The 18,940-nt window shown below is 42.6% G+C and overlaps 1 protein-coding gene across 14 annotated transcripts in view; it reads right to left on the bottom strand.

The window, feature by feature from the left end:
* Positions 1-18,940, bottom strand: part of MEF2C (myocyte enhancer factor 2C) — a 370,333-nt gene that overhangs the window by 57,793 nt on the left and 293,600 nt on the right. For 10 of the 14 annotated variants that reach the window (XM_075325110.1, XM_075325119.1, XM_075325113.1 and 7 more), the window contains one exon: positions 10,383-10,526. In XM_075325110.1, coding sequence (XP_075181225.1) covers positions 10,383-10,526 — 144 coding nt within the window. Of the gene's footprint in view, positions 1-10,181; positions 10,320-10,382; positions 10,527-18,940 lie in introns of all 14 variants that reach the window. The other 4 variants (XM_075325112.1, XM_075325114.1, XM_075325116.1 and 1 more) reach the window with 1 other exon arrangement.

Genomic DNA, 18,940 nt, shown 5'->3' with positions numbered 1-18,940 from the left:
GAGTACGCAGAAATCACTGCACGTCTCTGTCTCAGTAGGCGATTCTCAATACTACCCAGGAGTAACCGTTATGTGGTTAAAAATTTATACTAAAGAAATGTAAAATCTAGTAAAAACAATCTCATAGAAGAAAAAGCTACACGGGTAAGAAGAATTCTTACAATAAATATAACACAGTCCAAAACTAAATTTATTGAAAAAGATAATTCACAGAAGATATATTTGCCCTGGAACATGTAATATTTTTATGGTTTAAATCAATTGCATGATTTTGTAAATGTGAATACAAGATTTGCCTGGATTATAACGTTTTATAATGACCACAATTCAAAAACACAAAAAAACCCACTATATTAGTAAGGGCAAGGGTAACTCTTTACATCTTCTAATTTCAACTCTCTTGTTACATAGTAACAGTATAGATAATATAATAATGGACAAATATTACGGTTTGTTTTTTTCATTTGAACTTAACTCATCTTTTAATAGAGTATCTATGACCTATCTCTCTTTCATCTATATCTATCAATTACATGTCTATATAGCTATAATACTGAGAAATCAGAAGTAGCAGTCAGGTGAAAGTAAGTTGAGGCCTCTAAGCCCTAATGCAGAGTCCTCCAACAATATAGTAAAAAAAATAGGCAGCTCTACAACATGAAAAAGTGAGAGCTTCTTTATTTAAAGATGTTGTCCTGTATGTTATCATTAGGACAGGTCATCAATTCTGATAGGCAGGGGCCCAACACCCCGAACCCCACCGATCAGCTGATTACGGTGTCGGTAGCAGCTGCCAGTGACTAGAAATACTCAGTTCCTGAGATGCCCCGTCTTCTCATCCAAAGCAATAGCATATGGATGTGCAGTACCCGGCTGTGGCCACTATCAGAAGACGGGGCAGCTCGGGAACTGAGTATTTTTGGTTACCTGTTGCCGCTGCCGGCAGCGGGAACAGCTAATCGGCGGGGCTGCTGAGTGTTAGACCCCGGCTGATCAGACATTGATGACCTATCATAAGGATAGGCCATCAATGAACAACCCCTTTAATCATATATGAGCCACATTTTGACTCTAAACACAAGCCTTCAATATTTCTATTATCCATCTATCTATTGATCTATCGATCTATCAATCTATCTATCTATTTTATCTGTCACTTTATCTATCAATCTATCTATCTATTTTATATCTCCCTTTATCTATCTATCTATCTATCTATCTATCTATCTATCTATCCCTTTATCTATCTATTTTATCTGTCCCTTTATCTATCTATCTATCTATCTAGCTATCTATCTATCTATCATCTATCTATTTTATCTGTCCCTTTATCTATCTATCTATCTATCTATCTATCTATTTTATCTGTCCCTCTATCTATCTATCTGTCCCTCTATCTATCTATCTGTCCCTCTATCTGTCCCTCTATCTATCTTAATCAAATCAAATCAAATAGGCTTTATTGGCAGGACCAACAAACTATTAGCATTGCCAAAGCAAAAAAAGAAGTGTGAAAGGGGAGTGGGTTAGGGTTGTGGGGATGGGGTGTTGGGGCCACAATTTAGGGAGAGATGGCCCATTTGGAGGTCTTTAGTACCCCATATCTTATGACATGTGGTGACATATTGGGCAACGATCTCCCCCATTGATTCCTCTTCCCCCAGTAGGATGCGGAGTTTCCTCTCCTCGTCCATGGATGGAAAGTCTGGTGTATGAGCGGTAAATTTCTGGAAGTGGGAGGCCCTCACTGCTGAGTATTTGTCACAGTGCAGTAGGAAATGCGCCTCGTCCTCCAGAGCCCCCTGCTGGCAGTGCTGGCACAGTCTGTTCTCCCGCGGCTTGTATGTCTGTCGGTGCCGCCCTGTTTCCACCTCTAGGCTGTGGGCACTCAGTCTGTAGAGGCTAAGTGTCTGCCTGTCTTTGGGGTGGCGTAACCTTTCCAGATATGGGGCCAGAGTGTAGTCCCTCCGCAGTGACCGGTAGATGGTGAGTTTCTGGGAGTTCTCTAATTCACTCTTCCAGTCCTCTATGTATTGCATCTTGCAGCTCTCTGAGATCTCTTTTATTTGGGCTTTTGTCAGGGTGTGTTGCTGACTTTGGCTGTACTGGCTGCCGGGGTTCCTGGCTTGCTCTGGGCTCCGGCTCAGCAGGGCTTTATGATGATAGGAGCTGGGGTTGCTGTTCTGTATGTGCGCCTGGTGTGATAGCGCCCGCTTGTGTATAGTGAGCCATAAAGGGAATCGGCCCACCTCTGCTCGACAGGCTATGTTTGAGGTGCTGCGATGGACTTGGAGGAGATATTTGCAGAACTCCAGATGGAAGACTTCAGTTGGGCTGGAATCCCACTTTGTTTGGTCTGGATAGGTCACTGGGCCCCATACCTCGCTGCCATACAGCAGTATAGGTGTGATGACGCTGTCGAATATCTTGAGCCAAACTCTCACCGGTGGTTTGAGGTGGTACAGTTGTCTTCTGATAGCATAAAAGGTTCTGCATGCTTTCCCTTTCAGGGTCTCTGCTGCTTGCTTAAGGCTCCCAGTTTGGCTTAGCTCCTGACCGAGGTAGGTATAGCTGCTGGCGTTCTCCAGCGTGGTGCCATTTAGTGTGAGGGAGGGAGTAGAGGTTTCGTTATGCTTCCTCTTCTGAAACACTATGACTTTGGTCTTCTTTTGGTTGATGGGCAAAGCCCATGTGGTGCTGAATGTTTCTAGCACAGCCAGACTATCTTTGAGGCCTTTCTCGGATGGGGAAAGCAGCATCATCTGCGTACAGCAGGATCTTCACCTCTCGGTCATGCAAGCTGAGACCTGGGGCGGGGGAGGATTCCAAGGCTGAGGCCAGTCCATTTATGTAGATATTGAATCTATCTATCTATCTATCTATCTATCTATCTATCTTGACCCTGGAATTGTAGATTCCGGCCAAAATTAAGCCCACACACCCCTTTTCCAATTCCCCCTTATCTGCTAATAACCACTCGGACACCAATTTATCTTTGGATAATTTTGGCCATAGCAGCCATTTATTAAACAAATACATAACATGTAAAATTTTGCATTGTGGTAAAGGTCCTTGAAGCTAAAACCCTGGTGATTCCCATAACCAAGCCATATAACCAAATTGCTCCCAGCCGTTACCCACACTGGCTCAGGAGCACCAAAGTGTAATGGTTATTCCTTCATTAACCACCAAAAACACCCACGGGGGCCCCGACATACCCCGTCGGGATCCCCCAAAAATCACCAGGTGACCAACCATTCTGCCAATGAGGGGATCCATACCCGGATGGGTTCCCCGAACCAATTTAGAACCAACTTCAAGGACCCACCAAAAACCTGCCACCAGGCCACTACGACCCGATAAACTTCCATATCGCCTCCCACAAAACTTGCAGCCCATTGCGAACTCAAAGTCTTTAGGGAGGGCGGGTGGGACTCTCACTGGTGTCCCAGAGCGGGAAAAGTGCCGCTCCTCCCCCAGCTTCACCTTTTTACTATACCCTGACTTACTCCCCCTCCCCTACCCGTGACATCATGACCTCCACTCCAATCAGTGTCATGCTGGCCTCCACACATGCCCGGGGGGAGGGGGGGTCAGTGCTCCGGCCACTCTATATATCTATCTAATCTCTGTCTCTATCTATTATCTATCTATCTATCTAATCTCTGTCTCTAATATCTATCTATCTATCTATCTATTTTATCTGTCCCTTTATCTATCTATTTATCTATCTATCTATCTATTTTATCTGTCCCTCTATCTATCTGTCCCTCTATCTATCTATCTGTCCATCCATCCATCTATCTATCTATCTATCTATCTATCTAATCTCTGTCTCTATCTATTATCTATCTCTTTATCTCTTTATCTATCTAATCTCTGTCTATATCTAATATCTATCTATCTATCTATCTATCTATCTATTTAATCTGTCCCTTTATCTATCTATTTATCTATCTATCTCTCTATCTATCTATCAGTCCCTCTATCTATCTATCTATCTATCTATCTGTCCCTCTATCTGTCCCTCTATCTATCTGTCCCTCTATCTGTCCCTCTATCTATCTATCTATCTATCTAATTATCCATATATCTATCTAATCTCTGTCTATCTATCTATCTATCTATCTCTCTATCTAATCTCTGTCTCTATCTATCTATCTATCTATCTATCTAATCTCTGTCTCCATCCATCCATCCAATCTCTGTCTCTAATATCTATCCATTTATCTAGCTATCTATCGAAATATCTATCTATCTATTCATACTTTAATAAGGGAGCTAACGGATACAAATCAAAATAAGGAGACTAATTTCAGCACATGAACCATTTATACTATTTATCTGTTACGTTTTGTCTTCCAAAACCTATTAACATATAAAAATGCACTATATGAGCATAAAAGTTCCAAGTCTTACATACTGTATCTACTTTATTTTGTACGATTATTAACTGTCTGGTTATGTTACATTGGATTTTTCCCCATCGGTATGAAATTGCTTTTTTGGGGGGGGGGGGAATTTCATCTGTGGCCGTAATAGAGAGAACATGAATTTGGCCACAATGACCCACAAACTTTTCCCTGGTAATTAGATGAGCTTCCTTAATTGTAAGCCGTTTTAGTAAAGCACTCTAATGATGTCCTCCTCTGAAGTACAAATGCAAGGATAATTATTATCAGATGTTTTTGAACCACAAAATTCATGTCCTTAGGCATTTTCTGCGGAAACCTGAGCGACCCTTTTCATGAAGTGCCATTGCCAGCTTTTTCTGTTGGCACATGCAATGTTTTCTTATGGACGGAGAAGTCAGGTTCTTTTTCGTACCGGTGGTTAAAGCTATAATCCATGTTTCTTATCCACAGCTCAGCTTTTTCAATGGATCTTTCTTTCTGCATGAGCAAAGGCGTACCGTTGTGCATTTTAACTGCAGGGCTGTGTTTTCTTACCACCCCTAGTTTGTGGTCAGGTGGGTAAGACAAACCAAAAATGGATCTAGTGTGCCATGTGTTTAGAGCGTCTGTGAGGCTGTCATTTTGATGGTGCCATCCTTCCTGTGTAAAATGGCAGTGTCCAGCCTTCAGACCAGGACACCCTATACTTTTAAACCACAAGAACCACAGTCTGAATTGCCCTTTTGTGAAGCACAAGGTCAGTAATTGATTCTCGACTCCATTTGTTTTATTTCAAGGTTTTCATTGCCGAGGTTTTCAAGTCCATATATTTTGTTTAAAAAGCGTCTCGGACATATAAAGACGTTTATACGAAGCGTACAGCACATGCATTCTAGATAAGACGGCACAGAGCGTCTCTCCATGATAATGATCTCATAGAAATGTACAGTGATGTTTACTGTACCTTGGGGCGGCTGCACATTCCAGGCTGCTCTTTCCTTCTATATTTATGATCTGTGCTCTCTAATCTATATTTGCATAAGACAAGTGAATCATTCTAAGACTTGTGTGGATTTCATGTAAACCTCCCCTCTTCCCGCCTGCTAGTAATCCTTTCCTCCTGTCCATCTCGATGCCAACAGCTGCTACTGCCGTGATCAACACGGGGTTTTAAAAGCCATTCGTGTCCCTGCTCTCAAATTGCATCTCTGCTACATAAGCATCTAAAAGAGCTTGTGTGAATACATACTGCAACTATCCAGTCACCCAAGAATTTCAGGGCAACTGAACAGGGTGGCACCGATGGAAAAGCACCCAGATGACTCCTGAATTACCAGGGATAACATATGTGGGCACACATATACCATATCCCGTAGCATAGACAACTCATCGTGAAGGCATTGAGTTATGTGCCAGCACCGTCATAGGAGTTACTATTTCATTATGTAGTATATATTTAATGAAGGCACCATAAAACTCAAAGATTACCAAAAAAGGCATTCAGACTATTCCAAAAAACATAACGTAACAAATACAAAGTTTCCCATAGAAGAAGAGTCCCCATAGAGTACTAATGAGAATCCAACTCTATCACAATTCAGACTATTACAGGGTACATAGAAGCTCAGGTGCCCCCTACTCTATTAAAATTTGCATAAAATGTGAAATATTCTAAATTTTGTGCCAAGTTTGGATAATTTCCTGATCCTGGTTTACCAAAGTCCCAGAAATTCGAGGACAGTCTGTAGAAATAGGTGTTAATAAAAACATTTTAAGGAGTTTGTGATTTTTTTTGAAGTAGAAGAAACTTGTAGAGGTTTTTTTAATGTAATTATCATCATTTTACAGTTTACATTGAGTACAGCTGATGTCTTCTGATCAGAATTATGGGCTGTAGGCATGGATCACTTATACTCAATGATTTATTATATTTTTCTAACAAGTCCCTAAAAAATACTTTTTGTCCTTAATTTCTAAATACACTGTCCAGAAAAATCAAAAGTCAAGTTGTCAACTGTGTCCTGATTGCAGGTGTTATGATCGTTGGGACTCCCTCTGATCCTGGGGATCGTAATTAAGCAAAGGTTGACCATGTTACTACAAATGTTGACTAGGACTTGGAGATGAGGAGTAGAGCGGAGCGAACCTAAGGAATGAGGTTTGGGTTCGGAAACCGAGCTCTAAAACCCCCCCAAAGTTCGGGTTCGAGGTTCAAACGAATAACGAGTATGAAGCACTCAAGCGAGTAGTGCTGTGCTTGGGTATGAGTGATGCTCAGCCCTCTGTGAGTTGCGTGTTTGATCGGCTCACATTTAGGGTAAAATCAGCATGATCAGATGTAGTGTACACATACAACACCCCAAAAATATATATAAACCCCGCCCACCCTGCACCAGAAGTGTTTTGCTTATGGGCCATTAGCAAAACACTTCCAAGCAGGGTGGGCGGGGTTTATATATTTTTTGGGGGGGGTTCTGTGTGTGTACACTACATCTGATCATGCTGATTTTACCTCAAATGTGAGCTGATCAAACACTACATGCGGCTCGCACAGGGCTGTGCATCACTGATACCCAAGCACAGCGCACTGCTCACTTGAGTGCTTCGTACTCGTCACTCGTTCGAACCTCAAACCTGAACCTCGTATTTTTGGAGCTCAGTTTCTGAATCCAAACCTCAGGTTTGCTCATCTCTAATGAGGAGCCAAGCAGCAGTGGCATGCATAGTAGAGAATCTGGCATCTATGAACAAGGCGGTATTACTTTCAAGTAATAATATCATGAGGTTTTACAATTCATAGAGAATCTCAAGATTATCCCTATAGGACTCATTATTAGCACAGAGATTTAGTAAATTGGCCCATCTGGGACAATCATGGCACTTTCATGGGATATACTATGTTTTGAGCAGCACGGTGGCTCAGAGGTCCTAGATTCAAATCCCACGAAGAACAACATCATCAAGGAGTTTGTATGCTATCTTCATGTTTGTGTAGGTTTCCTCTGGGTTCTCCGGTTGTCCCCAATATTCCAAAGACATATTGATAGGGAATGTAGATTGTGAGCCCCGATGGCGACAGTGGTGATAATGACTGTTAAGCGCTGTGGAGGTTAATGGTCATATATGATGACTAAAATAAATATCATATTAATGTCCAACATGCAGGTTCCATCACAGGGGTGTGCATCTATCCCAGGAAGGAGGCACTGTTTCAACATGTTAGGTGGAAATACACTGTATGTGCAGCTCTTACAAATGTTTTCCAGGGGAGTTCTGTAAATTACCATTAGTGGGATTGGCATCATCTAGCTGTCGTGTATGACATATCCTATCAATAACTATAAATGTCCCTCATGGGAACTCATCTTTAATTGTGACTTCTGTAAACCTATACAGGACCACTAGTCGTCTCAGACACAGCAGATGGCGGGGCTCAGGCAATGCTCTGTGTGGCTTAAGCAGGTTGGATCATTTTTCACATAATACTGTAAATTGAACAACAGTCAATTCTTACTGAACTGTTACCGTGTTAAGCAGACGGTTCTACATTGAACAGGATGGAAAAAGAATAGAGAAAAAAAACAGCCCACATTTACATACGTATGTCATCCCACTCAGAAAAAACAATCAATCATTTGATGATTTTCTATGCATGTAAACATGCATCTCATTATACATTACATCAAAAACAAAACAGGGAAAAGCTCATGCAAAGTTATTTCTCTTAAATGACTGGCAAGGCATCTGAATTGGTTCAGGGTTGGCATATTAAATTTAGATCTACATTGCAAACATGAAAATGAAGGCGGAAAACTTGAGAGGAAGCAAAGCTTAAGAGCGCCATAGTATCACCCCAGCACGCCAGTGTGGTGGCATCATGGTAAAGGAGTTCATGTAGCCGTGGCTACTAGCATTTAAAGGGGTATTGCCGTCTCCAAGATCTTATCCCAATATGTAAGTCTTGTAATAATAATAGTAGCAAATACCTACAATTAGAACTGTAGTATAGCTCTACTGATTAGCTAGTCACTTACCTCATGTGCAGGGCATTGCGGGACCTATGGTATCCATGGTTATGACCACGAGCAACTAACTGTCACTATCAGGAGAATCATATTACATTTCTAATTGGAGGTTTTTGCTAATATTATTATTATTATTACACCTACTACATATTGGGATAGGATCTTGGAGATGGGAATATTCCTTTAACCCTTTGGCATAAGGATACCTAGATACGTTGTTTTTGATTAAGAGCTCAACATTTTTATCAAGGGTCCAAAATGCTACTTGCATTTCTTCTCAGCCTATTAGTACCTCTAAGGGGCTCATACGTGACCATATTATGACTTTGGCCAACCACTTAGTTGTACTAAGGCAACTAATGCCACCCATGGAAGTCAATTGTGGACATATTGCACTAAGTTTGCTTCTGATTTCATAATGTTTCTCTTAAATACCTTGTGCTGCCAATAGTGTCTGTGAGCAGCGCTATTGCGGACCACTCTTTCCCATCGCCTGGCCCTCGGGCTCCGTGACTTCGGGGATCCGGTGATGTCACATCAACTTCCTGTTCACCTGACATCACCGCGGATTGCCCCAGTCTCAATGAGTGACTGGGTTGTGGGCGTAGTTTCACCGCTTGTCACAGCCAGCGTGTCTCCTGTTTGCGGGCCACTGCAGTGAAGGAGGAGGGGGCAGGGAGATGCTGCTATGTGACGCTGCGCTGTGATGAGCGGTGTAACACCACCCACAGCTCAGTCACTAACGGAGGCTGAAGCTGGCCGCGGTGATATCAGGTGAACAGGAAGTTGACGTGACATCACCAGATCCCCGAGGTCACGGAGCCCTGGGATTAAGCGATGGGGAAGAGCGATCTGCAATAGCGGTGCTCACAGGCACTATTGGCAACACAAGGTATTTGAAAGAAACCTTGTTTCTCAACATAATATTGATGTGGCCAATAATGAATATGGGTGAACCACCACTTTGTGTTCAACCTAAAGCCTAACATGTTGATCCAGAATAAGACAAAAACCCCTGAGGCAGACAGTAAGCCCCATATTAGGGGAAAGATTCCTTCCCGATCTGACAAAGGCCTATCATTTACCATAATACCATATATAACTGGAAAGAACGTCTATATCCTATCAATTTTTTAACACTAATGCTTCAAATAGGACTGAAGACCTTACTTAGAGGTGGCAATCCTTTGGTTTGTAGAACTATTTTAATTAAGGGCTGTAGTTGGCACTTTAGGGGGCTTTATAATGATTCCAAATGCAAATAATAAATCATGTTTATGAGTAAGTTGCTAAAGGCTTAATGTGAAGGCGTCCACTCTACTGACAGATACCTTCAAGGCAGAAGAGAGTAGAACTGAACATCAACCTGTAAAGACCAGAATTATCCCTTATCTGAATTTTTCATATAAACCTCGTTTCATTTCATAATTTTCAAAGCAAAATTCTTAAAATATGCTTAACTGCTAAAATACTTTACGCATTTACACCTAATTATAGGAAAGCTAAGGGTCTTTGGCTGTTATTTAATAGCTTACAATCAGGGACTTTTTGAGATTAACCTATTAAATGTGTAATTCAGTGGAACGAGGCAGTTTCATTAAGGGTTTGCATTTCTGGAATTGCGGGATACTTTATTTCATGTCTAGGGAGTAGGGGGTAGCTAGCAATTTAGGTGTTTCAATAGTAAACCAGCACTGCAAGGGTTAAGGGGTGTTACGTCAGCGGTAATTAGCAGACCAGCCATGTGACCTCAGGTACTTACAGGTATTTTATGGCTCTTGATCATAATATCAAACTCTTCATTAATTTTTTTATATTTTTCTTCAGTGCGTGGGGTGAGGGCATAAGAGGAGTCGGGATCGGGGCTGTCACAGCCTCTGTGTTCTTTCTTGTTCAATGCCTGCCAGGTTTAGAGAAATACCACAGATATATCAACAACTGAATAGATGGTCAGAGTACTTACACACAATCTTTGCCTGCTGATCATTAGATCAATATCTTCATTAATCTTTCTGTACTTGTCCTCAGACTCTGGGCTGTGACCTACAGAATCGTCTGCATCAGGATCTGGACTATCACACCCATTGAGGCCTTTCTTTCTCAATGTCTGAAATACAGAATTTGGACATTTCAGTCCGCAAAATGATAGACAGGCTGGATCTCAGGAGCTACAACCAAGCTTCTGCTTCATACAATGGAAACACAAGAAATCAATGTTTGTAAATATTGTACCAGAGAAGAAAGGATCATTGCATCATATTGATGGCCTGAATAGGTAATTTAGTTCTCCTAAAACCCCTACATTACTTATAGGGACTCTGTCAGCAGGTTTCTATGTAATGTAATCTAAAGACAGCATGCTGTAAGAGTTAATACAGAGAATTCAGCCCTTATCTCAATGTCTGTTTTTGTTTATCTGCAATGTTAAGGTGGTGTCACACACAGTGACAACGACAACGACGTCGCTGCTACGTCACCATTTTCTGTGACATTGCAGCGACGTCCCGTCGCTGTCGCTGTGTGTGACATCCAGCAACGACCTGGCCCCTGCTGTGAGGTCGCCGGTCGTTGCTGAATGTCCAGCTTCATTTTTTGGTCGTCACTCTCCCGCTGTGACACACACATCGCTGTGTGTGACAGCGAGAGAGCGACGAAATGAAGCGAGCAGAGAGCAGGAGCCGGCGTCTGGCAGCTGCGGTAAGCTGTAACCAGCGTAAACATCGGGTAACCAAGGGAAGACCTTTCCCTGGTTACCCGATATTTACCTTCGTTACCAGCCTCCCCTCTTGCTGCCAGTGCCGTCTCCTGCTCTGTGCACATGTGGCTGCAGTACACATCGGGTTAATTAACCCGATGTGTACTGTAGCAAGGAGAGCAAGGAGCCAGCGCTAAGCAGTGCGCGCGGCTCCCTGCTCTCTGCACTGTGACATGTAGCTGCAGCACACATCGGGTTAATTAACCCGATGTGTACTGTACCTAGGAGAGCAAGGAGCCAGCGCTAAGCGCGGCTCCCTGCTCTCTGCACATGTAGCACAGCGACGTTATGATCGCTGCTTCTGCTGTGTTTGACAGCTAAGCAGCGATCATAACAGCGACTTACAAGGTCGCTGTTACGTCACCGAAAATGGTGACGTAACAGCGACGTCGCTGTCGCTTAGTGTGAACCCAGCTTTAGTTTATGCCTCTTATCTTTATCATTAGTGGGTCTCAGCAGCATGTGAGCTGTAGTCCAACTCTGCCCCTTATATGATTAGCAACTTCTGCCTATGGAAATGTACACTGAAAGCCTTGTGTGGGCCGGGTCAGCTCTCTCAGCACTGCTACATGCAAAATCTAAAATCTTGGCTTGTGTCAAATGGCTGCACATAATCTAAGTGATACATTGTTGGATTTAGGCCCTCTTTGCCTACATCATGCTGCTCTCAGATGAGGTAGCAAAAACCTGCTGATAGATTCCCTTTAAAAGATTATCTTGATATTTTGGTCAATTAAATGTAAACATGAACATGTGAACAGTCACATAGAGCCATCATTATAAAATTATTTAAAAATTTGGATGATCTGAACAAAAAGTTTTTGAAATATATAAACTCTATAGCGGTACTGTGAACAGGCTACAAGCTGTGTTGCCTTCCTAAAATCAAAGGAAACTGTAAGCATGAAGTCGGGATGTCCTAAGCAACCATTCAGCCAGGTGAGTTTTTTATATATATATATATATATATATATATATATATATATATATATATATCTTTATATCCTCTTCAAGAATAACATTAGAATGAAATTGTTTGCTAGGAATAACACCTACAACCTTTTATCTACATTTCGATCAATTTTTTTTAAAACGTAAGAATGACATTGAAGAGAAAGGTCAAACAGAAAGTTTATACATTTCTTATCATGCGGTATTTTTCTTTTTCATGTCTATATACATCACCGCTTGAGGAAAAATCAAAGGTGGCATTGGGTGGAAGCTTCTTAAATGCACGTTCCAGAAGTGCCACAGGGCCTCCTTTGATTATTTTTACACTTAGTGGGACAGGCACATTCTTTATGTATCCACAGTATCATTATTCTTTTTTATGTAGGCCGACATATTGTGCAGGGAATATACACTTTTTGCTCTCCTGGTGGAAACTACAATCGAGGACACAAACACGAAGACCAGTAAATTCAACATTTCCATCTCTGGACCAGCACTGAAGCTACAAATAATCTGTTGAAAAACATCTTTTTTCCACAGAGCTGTACATTTTTGATACCAATGTAAAATCTACAGGTGGTCCTGGCATGCAGGGGTTGGGGACATATCTGACTATAGGTGCCAATACACTTTCAACAGTCGTTGGCTGCTTGTTTGGCCACCATCGTTTCATCCCGAACCCGGATAAATATGCACACTTGGTTCTACCGAGTATACATGCATTTTCAAAGAGGACATGAATGATAGTAAGTAAATTAAACACCAATGGAAGCTGCTTATCCCCCTGAGTACAAAACTATTACTGTAGTAATGAAATTCAAGACGGTCGATCCAGCTTTCTTCCAATTTCATCTGTAGAAGAGAGAAGGGAACTCCCATACACATATGATAGTCAGCCATTCCCATCGAAATCAAGGGTGTGAACACTTTTACAAGAAGTACAAAGTGTGGCCACCTTATCAGGTTCAACGCTCACGGCCAATGTAAGGGCAGTGAGCAGGATTAGTGGACCCACTGGACCACATGGGAACTCCAGGCTTACCCTTAGTGGGAGGTGCTTAACTAAGCACCAACCGCGAGGCGGACACCAGGTACCACTCCTAGGGAAGTGAACGGGACTGTGGCAGCTGACCCCCGGACATGTGATGGATTCAGGAAAAGACAGGTACATGCAAAGTGATTGAGGCAGGCTGGACAGGTGGGTACAAACAGGACTGGTGGGCACTGCAAAGATAGGCAGGTATGGGAAGGCAGGTACTGGAGACGGATACAGGGATAACAGGACGGGAGCTCAGGACTTAACAGTTAGCTAGATGGCAGACCGGAACACTGGAACACTGATTGTCTAGGATGCCTGGAAATAGCACACCGGTCTTTCAAGAGTAGGGACGGTGTGCACGCACACATCTTAGGTGCACTCCCAAGAAACCTATGCAGCATTTACAGGGCCCTGGAGGGGAAGGAGGCAGAAGCACACATGGCTGGCTGGGGAAGTGCGGGGGAGGACGCAACCTGGCCAGAGTGGTGAGTAAAGGCCGCTTTACACGCTACGACATCGCTAAAGTGATGTCGTTGGGGGTCATGAAATTTGTGACGCACATTCGGCCACGTTAGCAATGTCGTTGCGTGTGACACCTATGAGCGATTTTGAATCGTCGCAAAAACATGCAAAATCGCTAATCGGTAACATGCCCCCCTATTCCCAATTATCGTTGCTGCTGCAGGTACAATGTTGTTTCTTCATTCCTGCGGCAACACACATCGCTATGTGTGACACCGCAGGAACGAGGAACCTCACCTTACCTGCGGCCGCCCTCAATGAGGAAGGAAGGAGGTGGGTGGGATGTTTATCCCGCTCATCTTCACCCCTCCGCTTTGATTGGGTGGCTGCTTAGTGACGTTGCTGTGATGCCGAACGAACCACCCCCTCAGAAAGGAGGCAGTTCGCCGGTCACAGTGACATCGCTAGGCAGGTAAGTAGTGTGACGGGTCAGCGCGATTTTGTGCGCCATGGGCAGCAATTTGCCCGTGACGCATAAATAGGGGCAGATACGCATGCTAGCAATCTCACTAGTGAGAACGCAGCATGTAAAGCGGCCTTAAGTCATCGTCCGGCACTACAGCACGATTATAAAAAAAAATGTTTTTGCCCTCATGTGTCTCCATGGCTACAGACTAAAAACAATTCTTATATAGTTGGATCCTGCAATCATTCTATTCGTGTGACCATCTTCTATTTGTTCTCTGATTCATCCTATACACTTAATATTCACACATTTAAACCAAATAGGGCTATTAGGTATTTTCATAAAATTTCAAACTCAGCTGAACCAGTCTATTTTTTTAATCTTTATCTTTACATTTAGTCACTACCATGTTTCTCTAAAAATAAGATACTATCTTATATTATTTTTTGTCCCGAAAAATGCGCGAGGGCTTATTTTCGGGGAAACACGGTATGAAGTACTCTCCATTCAGTATTATTTTTAGGTGAGTGAAACTCTCAGCACCTCCTATTTGAAGTTTTGAACTTCATTTTCATATGGATAATAAACATCTTCCCTTAAAGGGAACCTGTCAGGTCCAATATGCACCTAGAACCACGAGCAGTTCTGAATGCATATTGCTATTCCCTGCCTAACTGTCCCTGTATACACTAGCATAGGTAAAGAGATCTTTAGAAAAAGTATGTCTAAAGATCTTTTAGAATATGCTAATGAGTGATTAGGGATTAGTCCCCGGGGCGTTAGATCCCCTGGTTAGTCGGCCCCATTAGCATGTTAGTATGTCCCTGTCGGCGTGCTAACATGCTAATGAATGTGCATCGTCAGAGGATGATCTCCCTCTCCGATCTCCGCTGCCATCGCCGCCCGACACTAACTCAGTGCTCAAGACTCCGGAGTTTCGGTCATGCGCACTATGAAGTTGGGTGTACACATCCTGGCTTCAAACTGAAGTAGTGCGCATGACCAAAACTTTGGGGTCATGTGCACTAAGCCGAAATCCAGTGTTGAGCGGCGATGGCAGCGAAGAGGTGAGTGAGATCATCTTCTGATGCTGCGCATTCATTAGCATGTTAGCACACCCACAGGGGCATGTTAATATGCTAATGGGGCCCACTAAAGATCTCTTTATCTATGCTTAGTGTATACAGGGACGGTTAGGCAGTGATTAGCAATATACACCTAGAACTGCTTGTGGTTCTGGGTGCATATTGCACCTGACAGATTCCCTTTAACTACAACTGCAACGTAATGTGGCTCTGAGTAATCCATGAAAAAATTATTAAGAAAAATAATTTTACTATTTCTGAACTATAGACATTAATATGATATGCATGGGAAAAATTGCTAATTAAAAGGGAAAATAAATATATAAAACTAGAGGTAACATCATACGGAAGACTGAAAAAATCATTAAAGGCATTTCATTGGGAGGTTGGCATGTGTAGAAGAGATACAGCTGGATAATGTTAGAATAAACAGCTATAGGAAAATTACACATAGCGCAGGCCGTACAAATAAATGCTCTACTACACATTATCTTTAGACACCGGGAGACATAAACATGATTATGGTGTGAGGTTGCAAGGCTATACGGAGTAATCAAAGTGGTCAGACTTATTAATAATGAATTAATGAACGTTTGTGAAGAATAGATCTTTGTAAGGCGTTATCCCATAAACAGCATTATATTCATAGGAGAGGTGATAAATGTGTGATTGGAGGTGATCTGACCTTTGTGCATTCCTACTGGTCCCACAGTCCACTGTGTGACTAAGATAGCAGTGAGCATGTGCAACCGCTGCTCCATGTACTGCTATAAGACACACATGCTCCCTACTGCTCCAGTCACACAGGGAACCCTTTTATGATCGGTGGGGGATGTGGTCTCAGGCCCCCAATGATCATATATTTATTATCTATACCATGAAAAGATAATGAATATTGTTTATGGGAAAACTCTATGAATGTTCAACTGCACAACTCAGACTCCTTTAAATGCCAGAGATCTTCCCTGGAAGACCTGCTTCTATATAGTACATCTTTATAATACAGTGCCACAGAAAAGCACCATATGGTGAAACATCGAAGGATTATAGTGCTTAGTACAGAGTTATAGGGACTCCGTGTAATGCAAGTATGACTCATAACTGCATTACATGGAATCCCTATAACTCTGTACTAAGCACCATAAGACTTTGATGTTTCACCATATGGTGCTTTGCTGGGGCACTGTATTACAAAAATGTACCATGAGATCTTAAATGGAGTGTCAGCACAGGATGACTGATCACAGCAAGTACATGCACTCGGTGCATCATGGCGGTGCCATGCACCTAATAACCGGCTTGTTTTATATCTATCTCCGCCCTGTCCCCTTCTTTGACTGACAGTACTGGCTTTATAGCGCCAGAGAAGAGTGGAGAGAGATGGAAAACAAGAAGGTGGGAAGGTGTATTTAAATAATTTGCCACGCCATGATGCACCAAGCACCTGTACGTGGTGTGAACAGTCATCATCGCTGACAAAGTACCTTTAATGTAGAAAAGACTATCAATATATTCTGCCTGTCTCTGTAGTAGATGACTGTAACATGTAGAGAACATAGCAATCACTCTAGTTATTTTTTTACCTTTATGCCACAGAGAAATGAAAGGACAAATAAAGAAGTGGCCAGGGATTGTCTGCAGTGGTCACATATCCATTAGAATCAAGCAAAGTGCAAACAACAGCAAGTGACACAGTAAGGCCATGTGCCCACAAGAGAAAGTAACTGTGGATTTTGCTGCGGGAAAACCCGCAGATTTTTTAGATTTTCCAGATAAATCCGTGGGTTTACGCAAGTACAGACACTCCCCATGTTATCTTATGGGATTTGGGGAGTGCTATATCAATGCTGCGGTTTTTGCGGCTACGGAAAAGGCTGAGTATTTCCCGCAGCCGCACATAACTGCATGTAAATTTTTCATGCGGAATTATCTGCGGAATTTCTGCCTTTCCACTATGGAAATACAGGGCGGGAAATCTGCAGACGTTCCACACAAAATCCGCACGGTTTCCACAGGCTTAACACAACAATTCTGCAGAAATACCGCAGAAATGGATAGCTGCGGATTCCGGGAAGTTGCTGCGTGAACCTGCGGAAATACCTGCAGAATAGTCCACAGGTATGATCTACCGTGAGCACATGGCCTAAGCTTTAGAAAATCTAATTGGGGATCACTAGCTGTTACTTATTTTGTCATTTTACAACATTCTGAGAAGTATTTTCTTATGTTTTTGTTTTTTTTTACAAATTCTTCCTTGTCTGGACAGCCTGTTTTAAGAAATGCTCTCAAGGTGTGACTGCCACGTGACAAAACATACATTTTCATGTTAAAGCAAAAACACTTTATCTGAATGAGATTATCCAGTATATGTCACATTTGTCCTTACACTGTCCCTGTGCTGTGTGGACGTACCCTATAATGCTCCCTATAAGCAGCTGCATACTTCTCAGCAAAATTATCTTATCACAGCCAACAAAAACATACAAGATATACTGTAACACAAAACTGCTATATATCGGCTGTACTAGGTAGTTTCACTGTATCTACGATAGCCTTTCAATAAGTTCATAGGCATATATTTTCAGAAATTTTCTTAAAAAATATGTCCTCCATACCAAGAATAATGGTAATGGTAGTCATACGTTCGTGCTGCTGTTTATAATACTCGTGTCTTTTCTTGTGGCAGAGGGACCACTGGGCCCCCATAAGTACCAAGATCCATGGGGAACTGCTACCCCTGACCCCTTTTTAGCCAGACAGAATAACAGTCAGTTTTTGCCTCCTTTAGGGCTTATGCGCACGTTGCGTACTTACAAGCATTTACGCTGCGTATTGCACTGCAGCGTAAATGCATGTGTCCTGTGTCCCCTGCACAATCTACGTAGATTGTGCACAATCCGTGCGCACGTTGATTTTTTGAACGCAGCGATTTGGGTGCTAAAATTTTGACCCAAATCCGTGCGTTCAGAAAAGCAGCATGTCAATTATTCCGTGTGCTATGGATGCAGCTCCCACTCTGTCTATGGTGGGGGAAGCATCCATAGCGCATGAAATCGGGATTTATTCTGCTGAAGCACTGCATCCATTATGCAGTGTTTCTGCAGCGATTTGAAGCGCACATGTGCTGTCAAATCGCTGAAGAATATTCAGCAGGTACGTGCGCATGAGCTCTTACTGTTCTCATCATCACCCAGCTATGTCTGAATGGTAAATCTGCCTGAGTATAATGGAAGTCAATGGGAGACTTGAACATTTTTCTGGAAGATTTCCTGGAAAAATGCTTGAGTCGCCCATGGACTTCTGTTATACTCAGGTGCTCGAGTCAAGCCCATTTGAGCATCCAACTGCTTTTAAAGAGTACCAAGCCACCGAGCATGGTAGTGCTCGCTTATCCCTACTCATTACGGGTACCGAGCACCTAAATTTGGTAGTGCTCACTCATCACTACTCATTACGAGTACCAAAACCCAAGCATGGAAGTGCTTACTCATGAGGATTACCGAGCACCTGAGCATGGTAGTGCTCGCTCATCTTCGAGTACCAAGACCTAAACATTGTAGTGCTCACTCATCACTACTCATTACGAGTTCCAAGAGCCGATAATGGAAGTGCTCACTCATCAGGAGTACCGAGCACCTAAACATGGTAGTGCTCACTCATCATTACTCATTACGAGTACCAAGACCCAAGCATGGAAGTGCTCACTCATCATGAGTACTGAGCACCTGAGCATGGTAGTGCTCGCTCATCACTACGAGTACCA

The sequence above is a fragment of the Anomaloglossus baeobatrachus genome, chromosome 1, assembly GCF_048569485.1.
Source record: "Anomaloglossus baeobatrachus isolate aAnoBae1 chromosome 1, aAnoBae1.hap1, whole genome shotgun sequence".
Classification (NCBI taxonomy): Eukaryota; Metazoa; Chordata; class Amphibia; order Anura; family Aromobatidae; genus Anomaloglossus; species Anomaloglossus baeobatrachus.
Note: the sequence above shows the minus strand (reverse complement) of the source record. Positions and strands in the feature narration are given on the sequence as shown.